This window comes from Corythoichthys intestinalis, chromosome 5, assembly GCF_030265065.1.
Source record: "Corythoichthys intestinalis isolate RoL2023-P3 chromosome 5, ASM3026506v1, whole genome shotgun sequence".
Taxonomy (NCBI): Eukaryota; Metazoa; Chordata; class Actinopteri; order Syngnathiformes; family Syngnathidae; genus Corythoichthys; species Corythoichthys intestinalis.
The window spans coordinates 4,238,584-4,261,398 of NC_080399.1; the positions used below are offsets into that span (position 1 = coordinate 4,238,584).

Below are 22,815 nucleotides of genomic sequence, written 5' to 3' on the forward strand. Positions count from 1 at the left end.
AAATTTTTTTTCCAATCAAAGAAAAAAATCATTTGAAAAATAAAATTGCCCTCCCCTATTTTTTTTTTTTTTTTTTGAAAACTATATGCGAAGCAAATGACTGTCAGTTGCTAAGCACATGATCTGTTTGAAAAATAATTTTGACCTGTTATAGAATTTTTTTTTTGTTCATTTCATTCATTTTTGTTGCAGTTTTATTGCTTTACAACTTACTGTATATTAAAGTCAATTACATTTTAAGGGGGGGGGGGCACAAGGGGGGCAGGCCCCCCCTTAAAATCCGCTAATGGCTGTACTTCAAACTCGTTCTGTTTATAAAAGTCGATTGTCAAATGCTGGTGTTGGCATTTGTTAATTTTTTTAATCCCCGAAAACACTCGCGAGCAAACACTAGATATTATCAAATAGCGAGATATGCTACGTTAGACTACCCCCCCCCCCCCAATCCCCATGTCATTGGCTGCGTGAGCCCAGCGTGATGATGGGACGCGTGGTCCATATGCTACATTGATGAATTAAAAACCACCATGACTGAATGGAAGTTAAGCAGGCCAAATCAATCCATACCAGTGACTATAGTAGGGCTGCAGCTATCGAGTATTTTAGTAATCGAGTAATCGGCTGAAAATTCTATCGATTAATTGAGTAATCGGATAAAACATTTTGGGTTTTTTTAAGGTAAAGAGCAATTATAAATATACATGAGAAAACAAGACATTTCATCTAATATTGAACCACTTTCAGTCAATCAATGTCTTTATTTTCGATGTACATTGTTAAAAACAGCCAACAATTGCATCTCAGATGTGACTAGAATTAAAAAAAAAAAAAAAAAGACTAATTCACTGCTTTCACTCAATTTTTTTTTAGATCTTATAAAACCATATTGGCCCGATTATAAGACGGCCCTGATTTTAAGACGACCCACTCTTTTTCAAGACTCAAGTTTGAAAAAAGGATTTTTGAACACCAAATTAATTTTTATACAGCAAATAATTACAGTACATCCGAAACAAATTATTATAACAATATATTTGAGAGAAAAAGCATGTTATTTTGCCTCATTCAAATCTTAAAATCTGAACATTTAAATATGTAAACTTAAGTGGAATTACATTAGTAAACTAGGCCTGCAAGCAGGACTGAACGGGCCCTCGCAATCTAGCGAAACTCGGACATCACGCAACTCGGACAGTGTGCAGGTCAGGGTGGTGGTAGATCGTCCTCTCTAATCATCTCATTAGAACCTAACATGCTCGAAAGTCGCCTCTTTACATTCACACACCTAAAGGATAAAAACCCCGATTGGAGAGAGTACTACAAAAAAGGAGCGAATAAAGGGTCGTCACAGCAACAGACAGAGACATGTGGACATGGGCCGTAAAATAAATATTTCAAAAGGTCTTGAAACTACAATGACCAACCTGAAAAGAACTGGACATACTGTATATTAGAAAAATGAGTGACTTTCTATTGCCACTAGTTAGCGCTGTAGGGTTGATGCAAATGACCCCTACAGGATCCTTCAGAGTATGACTCAACAAGCACGAGATGATTGGCGTAGATATGTTGTAGAAGTTATGACTGTTCAAAACTTGTGGTGAGACGAAATGGCTTCAGTCATTTTCACTTCTCCTGTTGGACACTTCTGCTTCAACCAAACCTCAGTATTTTTCATCAGGCACCTGAACACATGTCTTATGGCTCCCCTGTTGCAGGTTTAAGGGGAATATGTTTTTTATGTTTTTTTCCTTGGAGGAGGAGCCTGTTTAGTAAAAAAAGGCATTTCCTGTTCCCACTAGGGGTCGCTAGGCCTGATGGGTAATGTTTCAATGCACTCGTGTTAAGGGTGGGATCCCGCACATACATGCCAGATATGAAAAAGATTGAACGTTGTGTCAAGGAGCTATTAGTCTTTTACTGAATTTGTCATTTTGCCGAAAAAATGGCCGACTTTGGCACCACGCCCAGGTCAGACCCGTGAATGAAAACGCACCATTTTAAAAACTTAAGATCTCATATGTCTCCTGAACAGTCTCACCAATTTTGAAGATGATCCAACTAACTCCCTCGGCGAAAAGGTCTCAAATGTGCACCCTGTAAATCGATAAAAATTTCATATTCGATCCAAAATAACCGATTTCCTGTTGGGTTTGGAATATGGGTGTTAATGCTTTTTTGGAGCGGTTTTGGACAAGGTATAGACTCCCCAAATTTCATCGCTCTACGCTGACAGACCCTAATGTTATAGGCCAATTTTAAAATTTCAAGGGGGCGCCACTGAGCCATTTTGTTACATTTTTTTGCAACGTTGCAAAATTATCGAAATTTACATTTTTCCGCACGTATGTGCAAATTTTGGTGACTTTTCGTGCATGTTCAGGCCTCCAAATTGGCCGTTTTCATTTGCCCTAGAAAAAAAAAAAAAAAAAAAAGTCCTTTGTAAAACAATAGGGCCTTCGCACGCTTAGTGCTCGGGCCCTAATGAATGACTTCTGGTTTTTGAAATGTAAATAAACCAATTTATTGTGATAAAACAACAAAATTGCAAAAACTGCATTAACCATCAAAGTGAAGTCTAACAGTAACTGTAGTCTTGAAACAAATCTGAATAAGGAAAAACATTGCAATAAAATAATGCCAATTGGTTCAACTTGAGAGTAGCTGAGATCTGTCATGACAGAACATTGCTTCAATGATATCTGGCGCCATCTAGCGTCGCGAATGGGTATAATGTCTAAACCGCTGAGAGCTGTCATGACAGAACATCGCTTCATTGATATCTGGCGCCATCTAGCGTCATGAATGGGTATAATGTCTAGACCGCGAATATATGACGACCCCCTCTTTTTCAGTCTTATCTCAATGCATAAAAACACCATCTTATAATCAGGTCAATACGGTATATATATATATTTCTTACCTAAAAATGCCATTACGCTTGATAACACACGAACGACGAACAACGAAAAAAATAACTATTCACCTTCTCACTGAATCTAGTAAAACTCTTTACACGGCTATTAGAACCCCCACTCTCCTTCCTTTGAAATGGGTCCGTTGACAGAAGGACTGTTATTGTTGTGGTAATGTAGTACTTATAAGGGCCAAATAAAAGGAAAAAGAAGGACTATGACGGTGGTCTGCAACCTGAGGCTCTAAGGCCGTGTGCGGCTCTTCAGTGCGGCTCTGGAGCTTTTTTTTTTTTTTTAAAACGAAAAAAGATGGGAGAGGGAAATATATTTTTTGTTTTAATAGGATTTCTAGGAGGACAAACATGATTCGATAGCAGGCTAATATAGCTTGATTCGATACATACAGCCAGTGTTGCTATCATTATAAGGCTTATACAAGGCTTTTAATTTTTTGCGGCTCCAGACATACTGTATCAATTTTTAATATTTTGGTCAAATATGGCTCGTTCAACATTTTGGGTTGCCGACCCAAGTCACTACGAGATGTAGGTCGTACTATTGCTATCAGAAAAAAAGTCATATTATTACGTAGGGTAACGTAGCTGTAATCAGCTACGCATTTTACGTAAATGTACCGTAGCTAAGAGCTACGACATTAGCCTAGTTAATGAAATATTCCAAATATATATTTGTTATGTTGTTATTGGGGGAAAAAAATAATGAAAAAAAATTTTGCTGTGGAACGACATGGTGAGGTTGTCCGACTACGGTGCAGCCCACCACTACAGCTTCAAAAAATTCTAGGGGAAACACTGTACATGTTAGGTCCAACATAAAATTCCAACCTCTTCTTCTTCCTCCAACTCTTCAAAAGCTTGGATCTCCTCCCTTGCGCTCGATCTATCGCTTAAATCGCTGTTTGAATCATTGTTTTAAGGGCTTTGTATGGCGGCCGTATGTATGGAGCGCTGCCATCGCTGTTCTCGGTGTGACGTATCACTTCCGGGTTTGTCCCCTTTCAGGCTCGAACTTCGGAAACGCGATTATTTTGTCAAATATGCAACATATAAATTATTTTTTCATGCTTTATTTGTTGGACAATGTTTAATTACTTTAATTGTGACCCTATTTGGCATGTTATGAAATTACTTCCCATTTCTGCTTTAAGATGGCGGCTGATTACTAACGCCGCTGACTTAGTCATCTCGCATCTAGTTCAACATACACGTGATATCTATGAGACGATTTAGACGCTAACTGCTACCACTGTAGCATACTCTGCGTAGCATCATGTGGGCTAGTTTTTAGCAACGTCGGTATAGTTTGTAGCGGCTGTCGGCTTCAGTAGGGTATTTCTTCTAAGGGGTGTACTCACTTTTGTTGCCAGGGGTTTATATATTAATGGGTATATTTTGAAGGGAAAATAAATGAACTGTACATCCATACATCCATCTATGGGATCTGGTGCTATTAGCAAATGTACCTTGACGTTGGCTTCCGGCATATTGATGACGCGTTCCAAGTTGGTCTGAGCGGCCGTGGCGTTGCCAATCAACAGGTAAAAGGTGGCGCGCAGGAGCAGCGCCTCAGCCATGTAGCGGCCCTCAGAGTTCACCTCCTTAGTGCATTCGCTGATGATTTTGTCGTAGTCCTCCTCATCCATGTATTGCTTGGCTTTCAGGTAGCCCGAACTGAGGTGGTGACACAGACCAATTATTAATAGGGATGTCCCGATGCTCATTTTCTGAATCTTTCCAAGATATGTTTTGCCAATCCGATAACTACAGTGTATCCCAAAAGTGAGTACACCCCTCGCATTTCTGCAGATTTTTAAGTATAGCTTTTCATGGGACAACATTGACAAAATGACACTTTGACACAATGAAAAGTAGTCTGTGTGCAGCTTAGATAATAGAGTTTATTTATTTCCCTCTCAAAATAACCCAAAATATAGCCATCAATATCTAAACTCTCTTGAAACAAAAGTGAGTACACCCCATAGAAACTACATCCCTAAATGTCCAAATTGAGTACTGTCATTTTCCCTCCAAACTGTTATGTGACTCGTTAGCAGTGTTGCTAATAACGGCGTTACAATATAACAGCGTTACTAACGGCGTTATTTTCTTCAGTAGTGAGTAATCTAATTAATTACTTTTCTCATCTTGGCAACGCCGTTACCGTTACTGAGGCGGGAAAGGCGTGCGTTACTATGTTGGTTGACTGACGGGATAAAAGTCTGAGAAAGACGGACTCAAGGAGACATGCATCCCTAAATGTCCAAATTGAGTACTGCTTTTCATTTTCCCACCAAAATGCCATGTGACTTGTTACAGGAGTGCTGTCAGCATTGCTGCAGTGATTGAAGAGGTGGGGGGCGTCAGCCTGTTAGTGCTTAGACCATCAAATCACTGGAACCATGTCCTATGGTCTGATGAGACGGGCGGGCTTTCTTGTGTACAGTCTTCAGAAGAGGCTTCCTCCTGAGGTGACAGCCATGCACACCAATTTGATGTAGACTGCGGCGTGTGATCTGAGCACTAATGGCTTATCCCCCACCTCTTCAATCTCTGCAGCAATGCTGACAGCACTCCTGTAATGAGTCACGTGACATTTTTGGAGGGAAAATGACAAGCAGTACTCAATTTGGACATTTAGGGTGTTGTGAGTAAACCCTGCTCTTTTAAAACACTGGATGATCTTAGCCTCTGTGCTGCAGCTCAGTTTCAGGGTTTTGGTAATCTTCTTGTAGCCTTGGCCATCTTCATGTAGCGCAACAATACGTCTTTTAAGATCCTCAAAGAGTTCTTTGCCATGTTGTGCCATGTTGGAAATTTCAGTGACCAGTATGAGAGCTGCACTACAAATTTGAACACACCTGCTCCCTATGCACACCTGGACCTAGTAACACTAACGAGTCACATGACATTTGGGAAAGAAAATGACAAGCAGTACTCAATTTGGACATTTAGGGATGTAGTTTCGAAAGGGGTATAGTCACTTTTGTTGCCAGGGGTTTAGATATTAATGGCTATATTTTGAGTCGTTTTGAGGGGGAAATAAATGAACTCTACTATATAAGCTGCACACAGACTACTTTTCATTGTGTCAAAGTTTCATTTTGTCAGTGTTGTCCCATGAAAAGATATACTTAGGAGGGGTGTACTCACTTTTGTGATACACTGTAAAAAAGCGCAACAGTGAGCAAGTGACATTTTACAGTAGTCAGACAAGCAGGTAGATGGCTGACCTGATATGATAGTGAAAATTACAGTATGAGCATATACAGTATATTGATGTGCAAAAATGTTATACAGGTCCTTCTGTATCTTGGGGCACCTTACAATTCAGAGGCTACGATTCGATTATAAATCAATTATTGATGGAAACTCCCCTGCAGATGTAATATTTGCAGTGTTACAGGTCCTTCTAAAAAAAAAATGCATATTGTGATAAAGTTCATTATGTTCTATAAATATATATAATTTCTATATCTATATATACTGATAACATTAGACTTTCATATGTTTTAGATTCATTACACACAACTGAAGCAGTTCCTTTTATTGTTTTAATATTGATGATTTTGGCAAAAAAGTCAAGAAAAAACAAAAATCCCTATCTCAAAAAACTAGCATATCATGAAAAGGTACTCTAAAGAAGCTACGGTACTAACCTAATCGTCTGAATCAATGAATTAACTCAAAACACCTGCAAAAGATTCCTGAGGCTTTCAAAACCGCAATTATGGGCAAGACGAGAAGAGGAGACCACACCCTGAGAAAGTCTGTGGAGAAGGGCCGATTCCAGACCTTGGGGGACCTGCAGAAACAGTGGACTGAGTCTGGAGTAGAAACATCCAGAGCCACAGTGCACAGGCGTGTGCTGGAAATGGGCTACAGGTGCCGCATTCCCCAGGTCAAGCCACTTTTGAACCTGAAACAGCGGCAGAAGCGCCTGACATGGGCTACAGAGAAGCAGCACTGGACTGTTGCTCAATGGTCCAAAGTACTTTTTTCAGATGAAAGCAAATTTTGCATGTCATTCGGAAATCAAGGTGACAGAGTTTGGAGGAAGACTGGGGAGAAGGAAATGCCAAAATGCCTAAAGTCCAGTGTCAAGTACCCACAGCCAGTGATGGTCTGGGGCGCCATGTCAGCTGCTGGTGTTGGTCTACTATGTTTTATCAAGGGCAAGGTCAATGCAGCTAGCTATCAGGTAAGGGTGTAACGGTACATGTATTTGTATTGAACCGTTTCGGTTCGGGGTCCTCGGTTCGGAACGGAGGCGTATCGAACGAGTTTCTAACGTAATGTAACCCTTACTTCTTGAGGCTGTGAGTCGATCGGGTTACAGTTTCTTTGTGTAGATTATATTTACTCCGTCTTCTCTACTATAATGAGGACCAACACGGTAGGACACTATAAGAAACGTCAAAGGCGCGAGAAGGTGGCCGCCGCGTTTCACTGCGTTCTCGCGGGCGTTAAAGTCAATCAGCCAATGCACACCAGTCGCAGTGCGGCCGCGTGTCAGAAGCGGCTTAACGCGACGCACAAGAAAATAACGGCAGAATTTATTTGACGCGAGACGCGGCCCTCCTGCGTCAATACATACTACTAGCTAGCATCGGGCAGACCAGAAGTCACTCGTGTAAAAACACGGTGGATCCGGTCGATTTTCAAACTAATATGCAATCGTAACCTACTTTTTGAGTCCATCAGATCTCTTGAGTGGTAGACCGGGGCACAGTTGACTTGTCTTTGTTGATTTACTGCTGTCTTCTCTGCTATAATAATAACCAACACAGCCCCGTGTTCAATACAAAACCCTCCGATCACAACAAAACAAGTAGGAACTAATATTCCCATAGGATCTAAAGTTATACAACATAATATATCAATGAATACTACATCACATTTGTAAAATATAAACACATAGTAAAATAAATAATAGCCCATTTGAATTGAAAGGAGCCAATACACCTGTATTTAAATCATAAGATCCTGCTTACACAATTAAATTTATTAATTTCTGTGTGGCGCTTTGAGAAAATGCACCAATAAAGCTTTTGAAAACCGTTCATAAGAAAAAAAAAAAAAAGATTCATTGAGGCATTTCATTTGTAAAATACATGTTAAAATTTTTGTCATTGGGATTAGAGATGTCCAGATCCAACATCTGGATCGGCTCGAACGCCGATATGGGCAAAAAAATGCACATCGGTATCGGATCGGCCGACACGGAAAAATTCTGATCCAGACTTCCGATCCAGTTTTTTTTTTTTTTGAAAGTCCAGTCCGGGTTTTCCACCGCACGATTGACATAATCTATTCCAGTTTTTGCTTCGGTTTCCCTAAAATCCGGTCCGCATTTTACGGCACACCTTCAACACACTACATTACCGTCTCCCAATTTACCGAGAGACTTTATCGGTAAAAATGTCATCTGTGTGGGATAATTTCCCCTTAAAAGGACGACAAAGACGAAGAGGCAGAGTGCAACATATGCCACAATAAAGTCAAGCGTGGTGGTAAAGCTGTAAGAAGTTTTAATACAACCAACCTAATCAAGCATTTAGCGAAATACCACCACAAACAATTTAAGGAGTATGTTAAGAAAACCGAAGACAAAAAGAAAGGTCCTACGCAACTAACACTGGCAGAGACTTTTGCTATGCGTGACAAACTGGCACTCGACAGTCCCAAAGCCCAGGGAATAACAAGAGTCATTGACGAAGAATTCATTCTGGATGACGAGCCATTATCTCTCGTGAGTAAAGACGCATCATTCAACACTTAGAACCACGGTACAACATGCCCAGCCGTCATTACATCCTTGAGCGATTCACAAACATCCAAATTCCGATTATTGAAATATGTCAAGTAAAGCGGAACTAATACACAGCGCGGTCTTTGGGACGCAATGAGAAACGGTCCGCATTGCGTCCCGAGAGTAAACATCATGCTTGTCATAGACCCGGGTAATGCCAATGCTCAACTTACGGCTTTAGCTCAGCTCATGCCGCTAGATAAAAAAAACACAAGAATACCTGACTGCTGCTGACAGCTGCTACAAACTACGTCAACATCGTTTTACTGGAGATAATAGATATCATATGCATGTTAGCAACACATGTATTCAAAACTAGATACGTTAGTAAACAGCCGCCATCTTAAAGCAGACTTTCATAGTAGGCTGCTGTAGCGAACCTTCCAAGCGAACCTAATTAACTTTTTATCTAAAATACTCCTAAATCGGCAAAATCTTGACTTGAATCCATCTTCAAAGCAGTTTTAAAACTTTCACATGTCGAAAGTAGACAGAAGCGAAATTATGGAATAACGGGAGCAATTTTACCAACTTTAACAGTTGATCCACAAAATTAAATGAATTGAATGTAGTTTAAAGCTGCTGATACAGAATGGGGATTTCAGTATTTTATTTCCTGTTTTAAAATGTTAACTTGATACTGAAATAGTCGTTTATTTAAACCTGAGAGGCTTTTTATACAATTTTTGTAACTAATGCACGAAACATTAAAAGCATCTAATAGCTTGGGGGGGTTGTGGGATTTTCCACTGAGGTTGTTTGTGTGTTTTGCTTTTTTAAGACAGTTTACAATATTATTTGCAAGTTTTACTGACTGACTATCCCATTTCTGTTTGTTATTTATGTTTTGTGTTTGTCACTGAATAAACAGGTTAGTTTCTTGTTCCCAACCATTGTGTGTTATTCAAACTCACCTGATTAAGCTGGCTAGTCGTTATCAAGAGTACTAAAACCCTCTTCAACATGAGTCTGACAACTAAGTAAGGAGGCTTAATAACTTTAAACTTTAATACATGCTCAGATAGGCTGGTATCAGTATCGGCCAGTCTCGGTATCTGATCGGAAGTGCAAAACAATATCGGTATCGGATCGGAAGTGCAAAAACCTGGATCGGGACATCCCTAATTGGGATTGCTTTTCTCTTTAGCACAGGACTTCTTTTTTCTTCTTTCTTTCAGATACAAAGCTGACCAATACGCAGGGTCTGAAAGGCAAATTGTTGTTGGATTATTATCTTTAACTACCCGCTACTTTTTGAGCAGAATTTTAGCTTTGTATAGGCTAATGTTCCTATTGTTGAAAGCACAAAAGTGTGTAATCAACAACTAGCACATTTATATTTTGCATTTTGTTTTCTTACTGTACCGAAAATGAACCGAACCGTGACCTCAAAACCGAGATACGTACCGAACCGAGATTTTTGTGTACTGTTACACCCCTACTATCAGGAGATTTTAGAGCACTTCATGCTTCCATCTGCTGAAAAGCTTTATGGAGATGAAAATTCCCTTTTTCAGCTCTACCTGGCACCTGCTCACAGTGCCAAAACCACTGGTAAATGGTTTAGTGACCATGGCATTACTGTGCTCAATTGGCCTGCCAACTCTCCTGACCTGAACCCCACAGAGAATCTATGGGATATTGTGAAGAGGAAGTTGAGAGACACCACACCCAACACTGTGGATGAGCTTAAGGCCGCTATCGAAGCATCCTGGGCCTCCATAACACCTCAGCAGTGCCACAGGCAATTGCCTCCATGCCACGCTGCATTGAAGCAGTCATTTCTGCAAAAGCATTCCCGACCAAGTATTGAGTGCATAGCTGATATCATTAATTGAATGTTGACTTTTTTTTATATTAAAAAACACTTTTTGTATTGGTCGGATGAAATATGATAATTTTTTGAGATAGGGATTTTTGGTTTTTCTTGACTTCTTTTTTTTTTTTTGCCAAAATCATCAATATTAACACAATAAAAGGCTTGAACTACTTCAGTTGTGTGTAATGAATCTAAAATATTTGAAAGTCTAATGTTTATCAGTATATTACAGAAAATAATGAACTTTATCACAATATGCTAATTTTTTTAGAAGATTATTACTAAAGATGTCCCGATCAATCGGGACCGATCGGGATGCCGATCGATCGGGTCCGATCACGTCATTTTCAAAGTATCGGAATCGGCAAAAAAATATCGGACATGGCTTTTTTAATTTAAAAAATTTTTTTTATTTAAATCGTTTTCTAATTGTATTTAACGTTACAGACAAAATGTCTTACACTCATCCAAAGTAGTTTTGGCTTAAAGTAGGGTTATCAAATATATTGCGTTAACGGCGGTAATGAACCTTTTTTTAAATTAATCTCGTTAAATAATTAACGCATGCGCTGCACGACCCACTCACGCATTCTCGAATTCAATCTATAACAAAATGTCTTACACTCATCCAAAGTAGTTTTGGCTTAAAGTAGGGTTATCAAATATATTGCGTTAACGGCAGTAATTAATTTTTTTGAATTAATCTTGTTAAATAATTAACGCATGCACTGCACGACCCACTCACGCATTCAATCTAATCAGGCGCCATTTTACCTATATATAGAACTAAAAGGCAGCACATAATGAGTAGAGAGAATTTTGACAGCCTTTGGAGGCTTTTTTTACTTGGCTAAAGCCTTATAATCCCTCTCTCAGAAATAAAAATATCGTGGGAGGTAATGTGAGGAAGAAAGGCAGTAGTTGATCATTTTCTTAACACCCTCTTTTCTTTCCCAACGCAGAGAAGATATATCAATTGGTGCCCCTACGCACAGTCATGGTTGCACTTCCCATCATGCATTTGGGCAGAACAGTTAAATGGCTGCAGTATCATTTACTGAAAGCTCAACAAATACACTAGATGGCAATATTTAGTCACAATATACAAAGTCACATTTATCCTTTAAGAATTACAAGTCTTTCTATCTGTGGATCCCTCTCACAGAAAGAATGTTAATAATGTAAATGCCATCTTGAGGATTTATTGTCATAATAAACAAATACAGTACTTATGTACTGTATGTTGAATGTATATATTCGTCCGAGTTTTATTCATTTTTTTCTTAATGCATTGCCAAAATGTATATGATCGGGAAAAGTTATCGGGAATGATTGGAATTGAATCGGGAGAAAAAAAAAAAGAAAAAAAAAAAAAAAGCAATCGGATGGGGATCGGCAGATACTCAAACTAAAAAGTTCGGGAGCAAAAAAACATGATCGGAACAACCCTAATTATTACATATTACATATGCAGGGGGGTTTGCATCAATAATTGATTTATAATCGAATCGTAGCCGAATCGAAAGGTGCGTCAAGATTCCCAACTCTGTTAACCATATAGTGGCAAAATGTTCTATCGTACGTAGCTGTGACGTCGGAGGCCTCGCCCTCATTGTCCTTGTCTTCATCTTTCTTCTCGCCCTTCTGCAGCGGCTGCGAGATGATGTCATCGGTGAAAGAATCAAAGTAGGATTTGATGATCTGAGGAGAAGGCATCATCGACTCTCGGTTCTAGAACCCGAAGAAAGATTTACATTTTTTTTTTTTTGTAGAACAACTTGGACGTTAATAGCAAAAGTACACACCTTGTATTCGTCTTTGGCCTTCTCCTTTACCAGCTTTTTGCGCACTTTGCTTGACAGCGTCGCACTCTCAGTGATCTGGAAGTCCTCCATGATACACACAGCGGAGACATCTGACAGAAGTAACTCAACGACCATTAATGTCGTCGGGCCTGATAAATATTTGACTAGTTTTACTCACCTTCCAGGCATTCCTTCTTATTGTCCAGTTTCTCATGAGCTTTGGCCCTCAAGAAGAGAGCTTCTGTGTAATGTGGGTTGAGCGTTACTGCCTGTGAGCAGTCTTGCACTACCTCAGTCCATTTCATCTATGGTCAAAGCCAACCGTTGGTAACAGAAAGGTCTCCCATATGCAGCAGAGATGCACTAAAGCGCTATTTGCTAAAGGAGTAGAGTAAGTGGCAACCTGCTGCTCATTCGCCGCCGCTCGGTTCTGATAGAATGTCGACAGGTCGCTCTTCTCTTCAGTGGGGCAGAGTGCAATGGCGTCTGTGAAACACTGGATGGCGTTCTCGTACTTGGCCGCCTCAAAGTATTTGTTGCCTTTGTTATTTGCCGCTTGGGCACGATCCAAAGCACTCTGGAAGGGGAGAAAAATGTCTATTAGGCTATTATTGTCATCAATAGCAGCCAAAGATGAACTACAGTCCCTCACAAAAGTCTTGTCGCTTATCCATTTTGCAGAAACAATTGCTAATAACCTGACTTTTAATTATTCAATTGGTTTCAAAATAAGCTCATATGAAAGCTAAGACCCTCCCAAATGATGTTGAATGTAAAAAAATATTAGTTTCACTGAAAAAAAAGATTTATCATTTAATGAAGACAAAAAGGTCAAATTTTGGCAAGACAAGAGTTTTGTTGCCTTCAGAAAGTGGGGTGAAAATTGAACAAAAAATGTCATGCTGCAACAATTAATCGATTACCTCAAGTATTCGATTAGTAAAAAAATATTTGAATTCATTTTTATTTCTTCGAGTATTCGTTTCATTAAAGTGGCGTTGTAATGGTTTATTTTGAAAGCGTTTGCATTTAGTTTTATTGATTAGGGTGGATACACTGCCCTCTGGTCTGCCTCATTTCACACGGCTGAATCCAACTGCTCCCTGTTAAGACCAATGTAAGCTAAGTTTTTGTTTGAGCTAATGTTTTTTTATGCATTCATAATTTAGTTTATAGGCATATGAAGCCAGTTTTTTTCTGGGAATGTGTGTCTAAACCATTTGTTAAGAACATTGTAAAAAACAACATTAGCATTTTATAGCATTTAAGCTAGCGGACTTTTATGTAAGTTAGCCAATTGTTCTTTTGTGGTATATAGATCTTTTTTATACCGTTTGAGGCTCAACTCAGGTATTTTAATTTTTTATGTTTCTTATCCGATTACTCGATTATTTGAACTAACTAGTTCATTGATTAATCGACTACTAAAATCGATAGCTTCAGCCCTAAAAAAATGTACTTCAAATACAAAAATATGTTACATGACATAAGTGAATTAACCCTTGAGAGTCGAAGGACGCGCCGGCGCGTCCTCAGCGCACGTTGTCTTTGAAGCGCCCTCACGTTTTAATTACGTCACCCACATGCCGTTGGTTGGTCTCGTTTTAAAGTGCGGAAGTTGCGGTTTACTCTCATTATTTGAAGTCAATCGACCAACTAAAACGTGAGATATTGTCATTTAAGTTTTATAGTTTTATTGTCCTGTCAAAAAACATTAAAACGCTGCATGGATCATTTGTTTATGTCGAAATTTCCACCATTTCTTGTCCTTTTTCAAAACGGAAGCTCCATGAAAAAAACACAAATCAAACGAACCCTTTCGAAGTCACAGTGGAAGCACAAAATGCGTCTTTTTTTTAAATAAATATAACTGCCGTGCGAGGTTCCACCGAACGAGAGGGAGGAGTGTTCTGAAGCAGCGAGGTGGCGAGCGACGGCCGTTTGGATCGAGCAGCGACTTTGTGTGACTTTGAGAATGAACGGAAAACTAAATTTAGCGCAAGCAATTGTGCTTTTTGATCAACTTGAGGAAGAGGATGGTCCAAATTCGTCATCATCGTCTTCTTCGGAAGAGTCCTCGAGTGAAGATAGTGACGGATTGAACACACGTGGGTGACGCCATCGACGAGCAGAGGTAAGCCAACTCACTTTTTTTTTTTTAATGCTGAAAAAGTTTCTTTTGAAAGTTTCTTTTGATATTGCAAGACAAAGTTAATTTTGATGCTATATAAGTGTGCGTTTGTGTATATAATAATGTGCATATCAGATCAAAGTCGTAAGTGCACTGTGTGTATCCCAGGCAGGAATTTATCATTTGTGGTGTTCTTCTTTCGATATGAAGATTAGGGATGTAGCACATATTCAGCTATGGTATTCTTTCTATTGTCATACATATAGATTTCCATTATTATTTATTGCTGTATATATTTTTATTTTATACTTTATTATTTTCATAAATACTAACTTTTTTTCATGTACATTTATAGTGACAATGAAAGTAAAGTGAAATGAAAATGGAAGGGTGGAAAGAGGACCGACACCCCATGGAAGTGTGGTCTGTGTTATGTAGCCTTGTGTCTAATTCCAGGACGAAACTGCTTTTCGGAGTGGCATGCCTGAAAAAAATTTAACTTGTTTATTGTAAATATTTTTGAAAATACTTTTTTTTCCAATGTTATATATATATTTTTTCCCCACAATCAGTCTTCTCAATTTGTGTATATAAATGTGTGTTCAAGAAGCTTGATTGTGTGTACATAGTTTTCATCAGGTGATGGGCCGCAATACCTAAACTCATAAAGAGATGGCCTCTAAACACTTTTTGTGTTAGATGGTATATATTTTTTCACTGTTCTTCACTGTTTGGTCTGCTGTATATAACCTGTTTTGACTAGAGCATGTATAAAGGCAAAAAACGCCTATGGCTATACCTGTTGTTTATGTTGAATTGTCAAATATAAGACTATTTATTCTAAATTTTTTTGGTTGAATGTTCATCCTAACATGTTGAATAAACATTACAAAGTTTCCAAACGGTTCGTTACGCATGTTTGGTTGTCAATTGGACATCAATATTAAAAATTTTGACAAAACGATTTTGGAATTTTTGGTCTTTTTGGGCCCAAAATGATGATTTATAATTGGTCAGTGAAGGAAACAACAGTTTGGACATGAAGTTCAAGGTGGCACAAAAAAAGGGACCAAACCAGGCCATCGTAAACAATTCTTTCTTTGAACTATAAAGGCAACTTCAAAGGCATGCAAAATCAGACAAAATAGGCCCAGACCTTAAAGGGTTAAGTAGTGGTGCTGTGAGATCCAAATTTAATATTTTGTATGACTACCATGGGCTTCGGTAAGGATTCATACAATTTATTGATGAAAGCATTAGGAACATCAAAGAAAGCAGTCTTGCATGCCTCCCAGAGTTCATCAACATTCTTGGGTTTCGTCTTCCATGCTTCCTCTTTCATCCTACCCCAGACATGCTCAATGATGTTCATGTCTGGTGACTGGGCTGGCCAGTACCAGACATGATACTGCAAATTCTGCACCATCCTGCTGCAGAATTTGCCCCTTTTATGGTTAGGAACGTAAGAGGCAGCTAAGATTTGGTGATATTTCAGACTATTTATGTTGCCTTCCACACTGCAGATCGCTCAGGGTGCAGGCAACTAAAAAACCATGTGGCATTTGCCAAGGCCCACAGCATGTCAAAAAGATGGATGCTGGAAAAGTGGCAAAAGGTGGATTTTTCGGATGAACCTTCCATTGAATTACATCACAGTCACCGCAAATATTGCAGACGACCTACTGGAGCCCGCATGGATCCGAGATTCACTCAGAAAACAGTGAAGTTTGGTGGTGGTAAAATCATGGTTTGGGGTTACATTCAGTATGGGGATCTGCAGGGTGGAAGGCAACATAAATAGTCTGAAATATCAACAAATTTTAGCTGCCTCTTACATTCCTAACCATAAAAAGGGACACATTCTGCAGCAGGATGGTGCTCCATCGCATACTTCAATCTCTACCTCAAAGTTCCTCAAGGCAGAGAAGATCAAGATCCTCTAGTACTGGCCAGCCCAGTCACCAGACATGAACAGGATGAAAGAGGAAGCATGGAAGACGAAACCCATGAATGTTGATGAACTCTGGGAGGCATGAAAGACTGCTTTCTTTGATGTTCCTGATGATTTTATCAATAAATTTGATGAATCCTCTCCTAACCACATGGATGCAGTCCTTCAAACCCATGGAAATCATACAAAATATTAAATTTGGATATCACAACACCACTACTTAATTCGCTTAAGTTATGTAACATTTTTGTAGTATTTTTGTATTTGAAGTATTTTTTGTTCTATTTTCACACTACTGTCTGTAGGCGACAAAACTTTTGTCTTACCAAAATTTGACCTGTATGTCTTCATTAAAAGATCAATCTTTTTTCAGTGAAACAAATATATTTTTGCCAAAAGTGCTACATACAATTGTAACAAAAGTCACCATCAAATTTTAGTAAACATGATGTAGCTTAAGATATTGATTGCACCAGGTTATATGTGACAATATTACCAACAAATTCATATTATTTTTAAAAATTGAGTTTTTTGTTTTATATTGCATGCTATATAAAACGTATGATTAGTCACCAATTTGTAAGGGCATACGTCACTATTTGTAAGATTGCCAACAGCCTCGAGTTGACAGGTATGCTTGAGGTCACTGTACTTGAAACCCATTCTTTGGAGTTTCACCCCCCCCCCCCCCCCATTCTCTGGCCCCGAAGTTCCAACCGCCTTACAAATTGTACAACCCAACCCCGAATATCCCATAAGAAGCAAGGGGTAGCAAGTCTGCCTTACCTTGAACTGAGCTGCTGTGCAAACCCCGTCGCTGGAGGATGTCCCACTTTTTTCTCCACTCAGTGCACTCTCCTCTCCTTCTGGATCTTCCTTTGAGCGAGCTAATGTCTCGCTTCCCGCCTTTCGCTCCGGCTGCTTGACCGGGCTAGCTGATGCCAGGGTACAGGCCTGTTGTTCCGGCTGTTGGTGGTCCACCTGGCTGACTGCTGGCGCTGTAGTAGCCTCCTGCTTGGATGGCTGTCCGTGATCCTGGCTAGCTGCTGCAGCGCTAACCTCCTGCTGCACCTGTTTCTCACCGTTAGCATGATCGCTGCAGCTGCCCTGTTCGCCGGTTGTTGCTTTTCTGACTCGTTTTGAATCTTCCTGTTTTGGAAAAAAAACTGTAAATTCAATTGTTTTTTTGGCATATTGAAATAATGTTTAATAATGTTTCATCCTGGCTGCTTGCTCCCCAAATGCCGCCAAAGTTTTTTTAAAAAAATTTTTTTATGTCAGTGATAGGCGTGATTTGTCATCAACAAATCTCCGACTCTTTCAAATGACGTTTTTTTAAAAAATTTTTATTAACAACATACAATTCTTGGGATTTTGTTCTGTAAGTTATGCATATTATTTCGGGCTGTCAAAATTAACAAAATTAATTTTTTAAATTAATAACGTTAAAATATTTAACGCAATTAACGCATGCGCGGACCGACCCACTCAAGCATTGCCGTGAGCAGACTACAATGGCGCCATTTGAAGCATATGGAGAGCTAAGGGCAGAGACAAGCAAGTGGAGTGGACGCAGGTGTTACCGGCACCCGCCAAGGGGGCCGCTCTTATTTTCAATGTGACCGGAATTATCAGATTGAGCAGTGAGGAAGAAAGTGGTCGAGCGAGAGAGGGAGCAAGAGAGTAGAGAAAGTGCGCAGGTAGCGCAGGCTCAAGTGCTGCGTCCCCCACATGCTTTTGTTTTGTCAATAAAAGTACCCACAAAAAGCCATCCAATGCCTCTCGCTGTTTATATGTACTCTGCCGCCTTCCTCAAGGAAATTGGACGAACCGAGCCAACCGACGACAACGAGCCAACATGAATCGCGGTCCACTCCTCACTATGGTGAGGAGGTGAAAGCACCGCCAATTACCAAGAAGGGCGAATTGGTAACAGGCATTTATTGGAGCCGCACTATTTGTTGGTATAAGCTGTGGCATTTCTACCACAATAATTATAACTATTGTGGCGAGCGACATGGGGAAAAATGACTGGAGATGATCATTTTCTTAACACCTTGTATTGAGCTCAACGCAGAGAAGATATACCATTTGCAGCCACCACTGTGACTCATGGTTGCTCAAATTCCCATCATGCATTTGGGCAGTTAAGAACATTTAAGTTGCTACAGTATCATTTCTTGAAAGCCCAACAAAAATAATATTCATATCTCTCAAAAATTAAAATAATGTTCACAAAAAGAAAAGCGCTCAATGCAAAGAAATCTGGCATTCCCATTCAAAATAGCTAAGCAAAATAATACTCTATTCAAACATTTAGTTTAGCTCAACAAATACACTAGATGGCAATATTTAGTCACAATATACAAACTATCAAAATTACTATAACTTGTACTCACATTTATCTTTTAAGAATTACAATTCTTTCTCTCCGTGGATCCCTTTCACAGAAAGAATGTTTATAATGTTATTGCCATCTTGTGGATTTATTGTTATAATAAACAAATACAGTACTTATGTACAGTATGTTGAATGTATACATCCGTCTTCTCTTATCTTTGCATTTATAATTTACAGAAAAATATGGCATATTTTAGAGATGGTTTGAATTGCGATTAATTGCGATTAATTAATTTTTAAGCTGTGATTACCTCGATTAAAAATTTTAATCGTTTGACAGCCCTATTTTTTTATTTCATACATTTTTTAAAAACGTTTTTATATTATTACTATTATGTTCTAAACACGAGAGGTAACAGATGTCGCCAAATAAGTCCCGGAACACAGGGAGGCAAAAATCAAGAGGTTTTTTTAACCCCTGCCGCTAGATAAAAAAACAATACCTAACTGCAGTGGACAGCTGCTTCAAACAGTTGCTAGTTGCTACAAACGTAGGGAAGCATACGGTTATGGTAGATATCACAAATATGTAGGGGTGTACACAAAAATCTCGGTTCGGTACGTACCTCGGTTTTGAGGTCACGGTTCGGTTCATTTTCGGTACAGTCAGAAAGCAAAATGCAAAATATAAATGTGCTAGTTGTTTATTACACACCTTTGTGCTTTCAACAATAGGAACATTAGCCTATACAAAGCTAGAATTCTGCTCAAAAAGTAGCGGGTATTTCAAGATAATCCAACACAATTTACCTTTCAGACCCCGCGTATTGGTCAGCTTTCTTTCTGAAAGAAAGAAGAAAAAAGAAGTCCTGTGCTAAAGAGAAAAGCAATCCCAATGACAAAGATTTTATCATGTATTTTACAAATAAAATGCCTCTATGAATCTTTTTTTTTCTTATGAACGGTTTTCAAAAGTATTATTGGTGGATTTTCTCAAGTTAAAGCGCCACACAGAAATTAATCAATTTAATTGTGTAAGCAGGATCTGTGTATTATTCTTACTATTTAATTACAGGTGTTTTAGCTCAATTTATTTTATTTAAATGGGCTATTATTTATTTCATTACGTGTTTCTATTTTGCAAACGTGATGTAGTATTTATTTATATTGTATATTTTACGTTGTGTAACTTTAGTTCCTATGTAAATATTAGTTCCTACTTGTTTTGTTTTGGTAGGAGGGTTTTGTATTGAACACGGGGCCGTGTTGGTTATTATTATAGCAGAGAAGACAGCAGTAAATCAACAAAGACAAGTCAACTGTGCCCCGATCTACCACTCAAGAGATCTGATGGACTCAAAAAGTGGGTTACGATTGCATATTAGTTTGAAAATCGACCGGATCCACCGTATTTTTACTCGAGTGACTTCCGGTATGCCCGATCCTAGCTACCAGTAGTAGTATTGACGCAGGAGGGTCGCGTCTCGCATCAAATAATAAACTCTGCTGTTCTTCTCGCGTGCGTCGCTTTGAGCCGCTTCTGGGACGGGTCTAGACCTACGTTCACACTACAGGTCTTAATGCACGGATCCGATTTTTTCGTGTTTTTCCGACTCGAGTCAGGCATTAACTTGACGGTCTGAACGTGACAAGTCGCGTAAAACTGGACCATTTCAAATCCGATCTGGGTCACTTTCGTATGTGGTTCAAATCCGATCTGGGCCACATTTTTCCAGACTGTTGCGGCGGTCTGTACTGTCCAGTCTCTCAAATCGGAATTCATGCAGCAATTACGTCATCAAAAAGCGAGAGAGACGCCACGGTAGCGGTGTAGCTGTCCGTTATTAGCGCCTAGCTTGCCTTGAACACGGCTTTTTAGGAAGGGTCGGACTTGCCAACAGTCATAAAAAAAAAAAAAATGGGTTGAGGATAAGCCTGAGAATGATCGGTTTTCTGTCTGCTCCATATAAGCAATATTTCAACATTGCTTACACGGCCGAGAGCCGGGGCAAACTGCGCGTATGGTGTGACATGCACGGACAGTGCGTGCATGCTATCGATCCATATACTTTGAATATAAGCCTAAACTGGGATTATTTATGTCTGTTATTTGTGTCCTCTTTTTAAAAAGCAAAATATGATATCCCTGGAATGACAGATGACAGCCAGCATGTGTGGTCATTTGTTTTGATGCTTCTGCGCATGCGGGTCGTCTTGCTCAGCGCTTGTCGGACTGCGAATTAGTGCGCATGCGTAATACTTGAATGGTCTCAATGGACAAAGGCAGTCTGAACGGGCACGCCAAAAAAACAGATATAACAAAAAATCGGATTCGTGCATTAAGACCTGTAGTATGAACGTAGCCTAACACGCGGCCGCACTGCGACTGGTGTGCATTGGCTGATTGACTTTTGATTGACAGGCATGTTCAAATACTTTTTTTCTAAGTGCGCGTTGCTGTTTTTTAATATCTGGACCAAATGAGGTCACTGTACTTGAAACCCATTCTTTGGAGAGTTTCATCCCCCCCTGTATTCTCTGGCCCTAAAGTTCCCACTGCCTTACAAATTGTACAACCCAAACCCAAATATCCCATAAGAAGCCAGGGGTAGCAAGTCTGCCTTACCTTGAACTGAGCTGCTGTCCAAACCCCGTCGCTGGAGGACGTCCCACTTTCTTCTCCGGTCAGTGCACTCTCCTCTCCTTCTGGATCTTCCTTTGAGCGAGCTGATGTTGCGCTTCCCGCCTTTCGCTCCGGCTGCTTGACCGGGCTAGCCGATGCCAGGGTGCAGGCCTGTTGTTCAGGCTGTTGGTGGTCCACCTGGCTGACTGCTGCCGCTGTAGTGGCCTCCTGTTTGGATGGCTGTCCGTGAACCTGGCTAGCTGCTGCGGCGCTAACCTCCTGCTGCACCTGCTTCTCACTGTTAGCATGATCGCTGCAGCTGCCTTGTTTGCCGGTTGTTGCTTTTTTGACTCGTTTTGAACCTTCCTTTTTTGGAAGAAAAAAAACCTGTAAATTCAATTGTCTTTTTGTCATCTTGAAATAATGTTTAATAATTAGGGCTGTCAAACGATTAAAATCTTTAATCAAGTTAATTATAGCCTAAAAATTAATTCATCGTCATTAATCGCAATTCAAACCATCTATAAAATATGCCATATTTTTCTGTAAATTATTGTTGGAATGGAAAGATGAGACAGAAGACGGATATATACATTCAACATACGGTACATAAGTATTGTATTTGTTTAGTATAACAATAAATCCACAAGATGGCATTAACAATATTAACATTCTCTTAAAGCAATCCATGGATAGAAAGACTTGTAGTTCTTAAAAGATAAATGTTAGTACAAGTTATAGAAATTCTATATTAAAGCCCCGCTTAATGTTTTCGTTTTAATCAAACTTGTAAAATTTTCAATCAAAAAATAAACTAGTAGCTCGCCATTGTTGATGTCAATAATTACACCATGCTCACTCACGGTACTAGCCCATAAAATCAGTTGGACCCAAATGCCAGCAGAGGGCGCCAAACACCAAAAAACGAGTAACAAGCGGACATTACAGTGTACTGTCATTTTAGTCTGTTTGAGCGGGGCATGTGCGTTAATTGCGTCAAATATTTTAACGTGATTTATTTAAAAATTAATTATCGCCCGTTAACGCGATAATTTTGACAGCCCTATTAATAATGTTTAATCCTGGCTGCTTGCTCCCCCGATTGCCGCCGAAGTTTTTTTTTTTTTTTTTTTTTTATGTCGGTGAGGGGTGTGATTTGTCTTCAACAAATCTCCGACTCTTTCAAATGACGTTTTTTTTTTGTTTTGTTTTTTAATAAACAACATACAATTCTTGTTTTTTTTTTCTGTAGATGAATTTATGCATATAATTATTTTATTTATTTTTAAAAACGTCTTTATATTATTATTTATGTTCTAAACACGAGCGGTAACGGATCTCGCCAAATAAGTCCCGGAACACAGGGAGGCCAAAATTAAGAGGTGCCGGAACATGTCCCGGC

The 22,815-nt window shown here is 39.4% G+C and overlaps 2 protein-coding genes across 2 annotated transcripts in view; both read right to left on the bottom strand.

Moving 5' to 3' along the window:
* The window catches only part of neto2b (neuropilin (NRP) and tolloid (TLL)-like 2b), a 193,725-nt gene that overhangs the window by 158,413 nt on the left and 12,497 nt on the right, over nt 1-22,815 (bottom strand). The window lies entirely within an intron of this gene.
* LOC130915786 (mitochondrial import receptor subunit TOM70-like) overlaps nt 1-22,815 on the bottom strand; it is a 52,715-nt gene that overhangs the window by 25,430 nt on the left and 4,470 nt on the right. The window contains exons 2-8 of the mRNA XM_057835866.1: nt 21,417-21,779; nt 17,237-17,599; nt 12,772-12,945; nt 12,547-12,673; nt 12,369-12,478; nt 12,146-12,294; nt 4,399-4,606 (exon numbers count right to left, since the gene is read on the bottom strand). Coding sequence (XP_057691849.1) covers nt 4,399-4,606; nt 12,146-12,294; nt 12,369-12,478; nt 12,547-12,673; nt 12,772-12,945; nt 17,237-17,599; nt 21,417-21,779 — 1,494 coding nt within the window. The remainder of the gene's footprint in view (nt 1-4,398; nt 4,607-12,145; nt 12,295-12,368; nt 12,479-12,546; nt 12,674-12,771; nt 12,946-17,236; nt 17,600-21,416; nt 21,780-22,815) is intronic.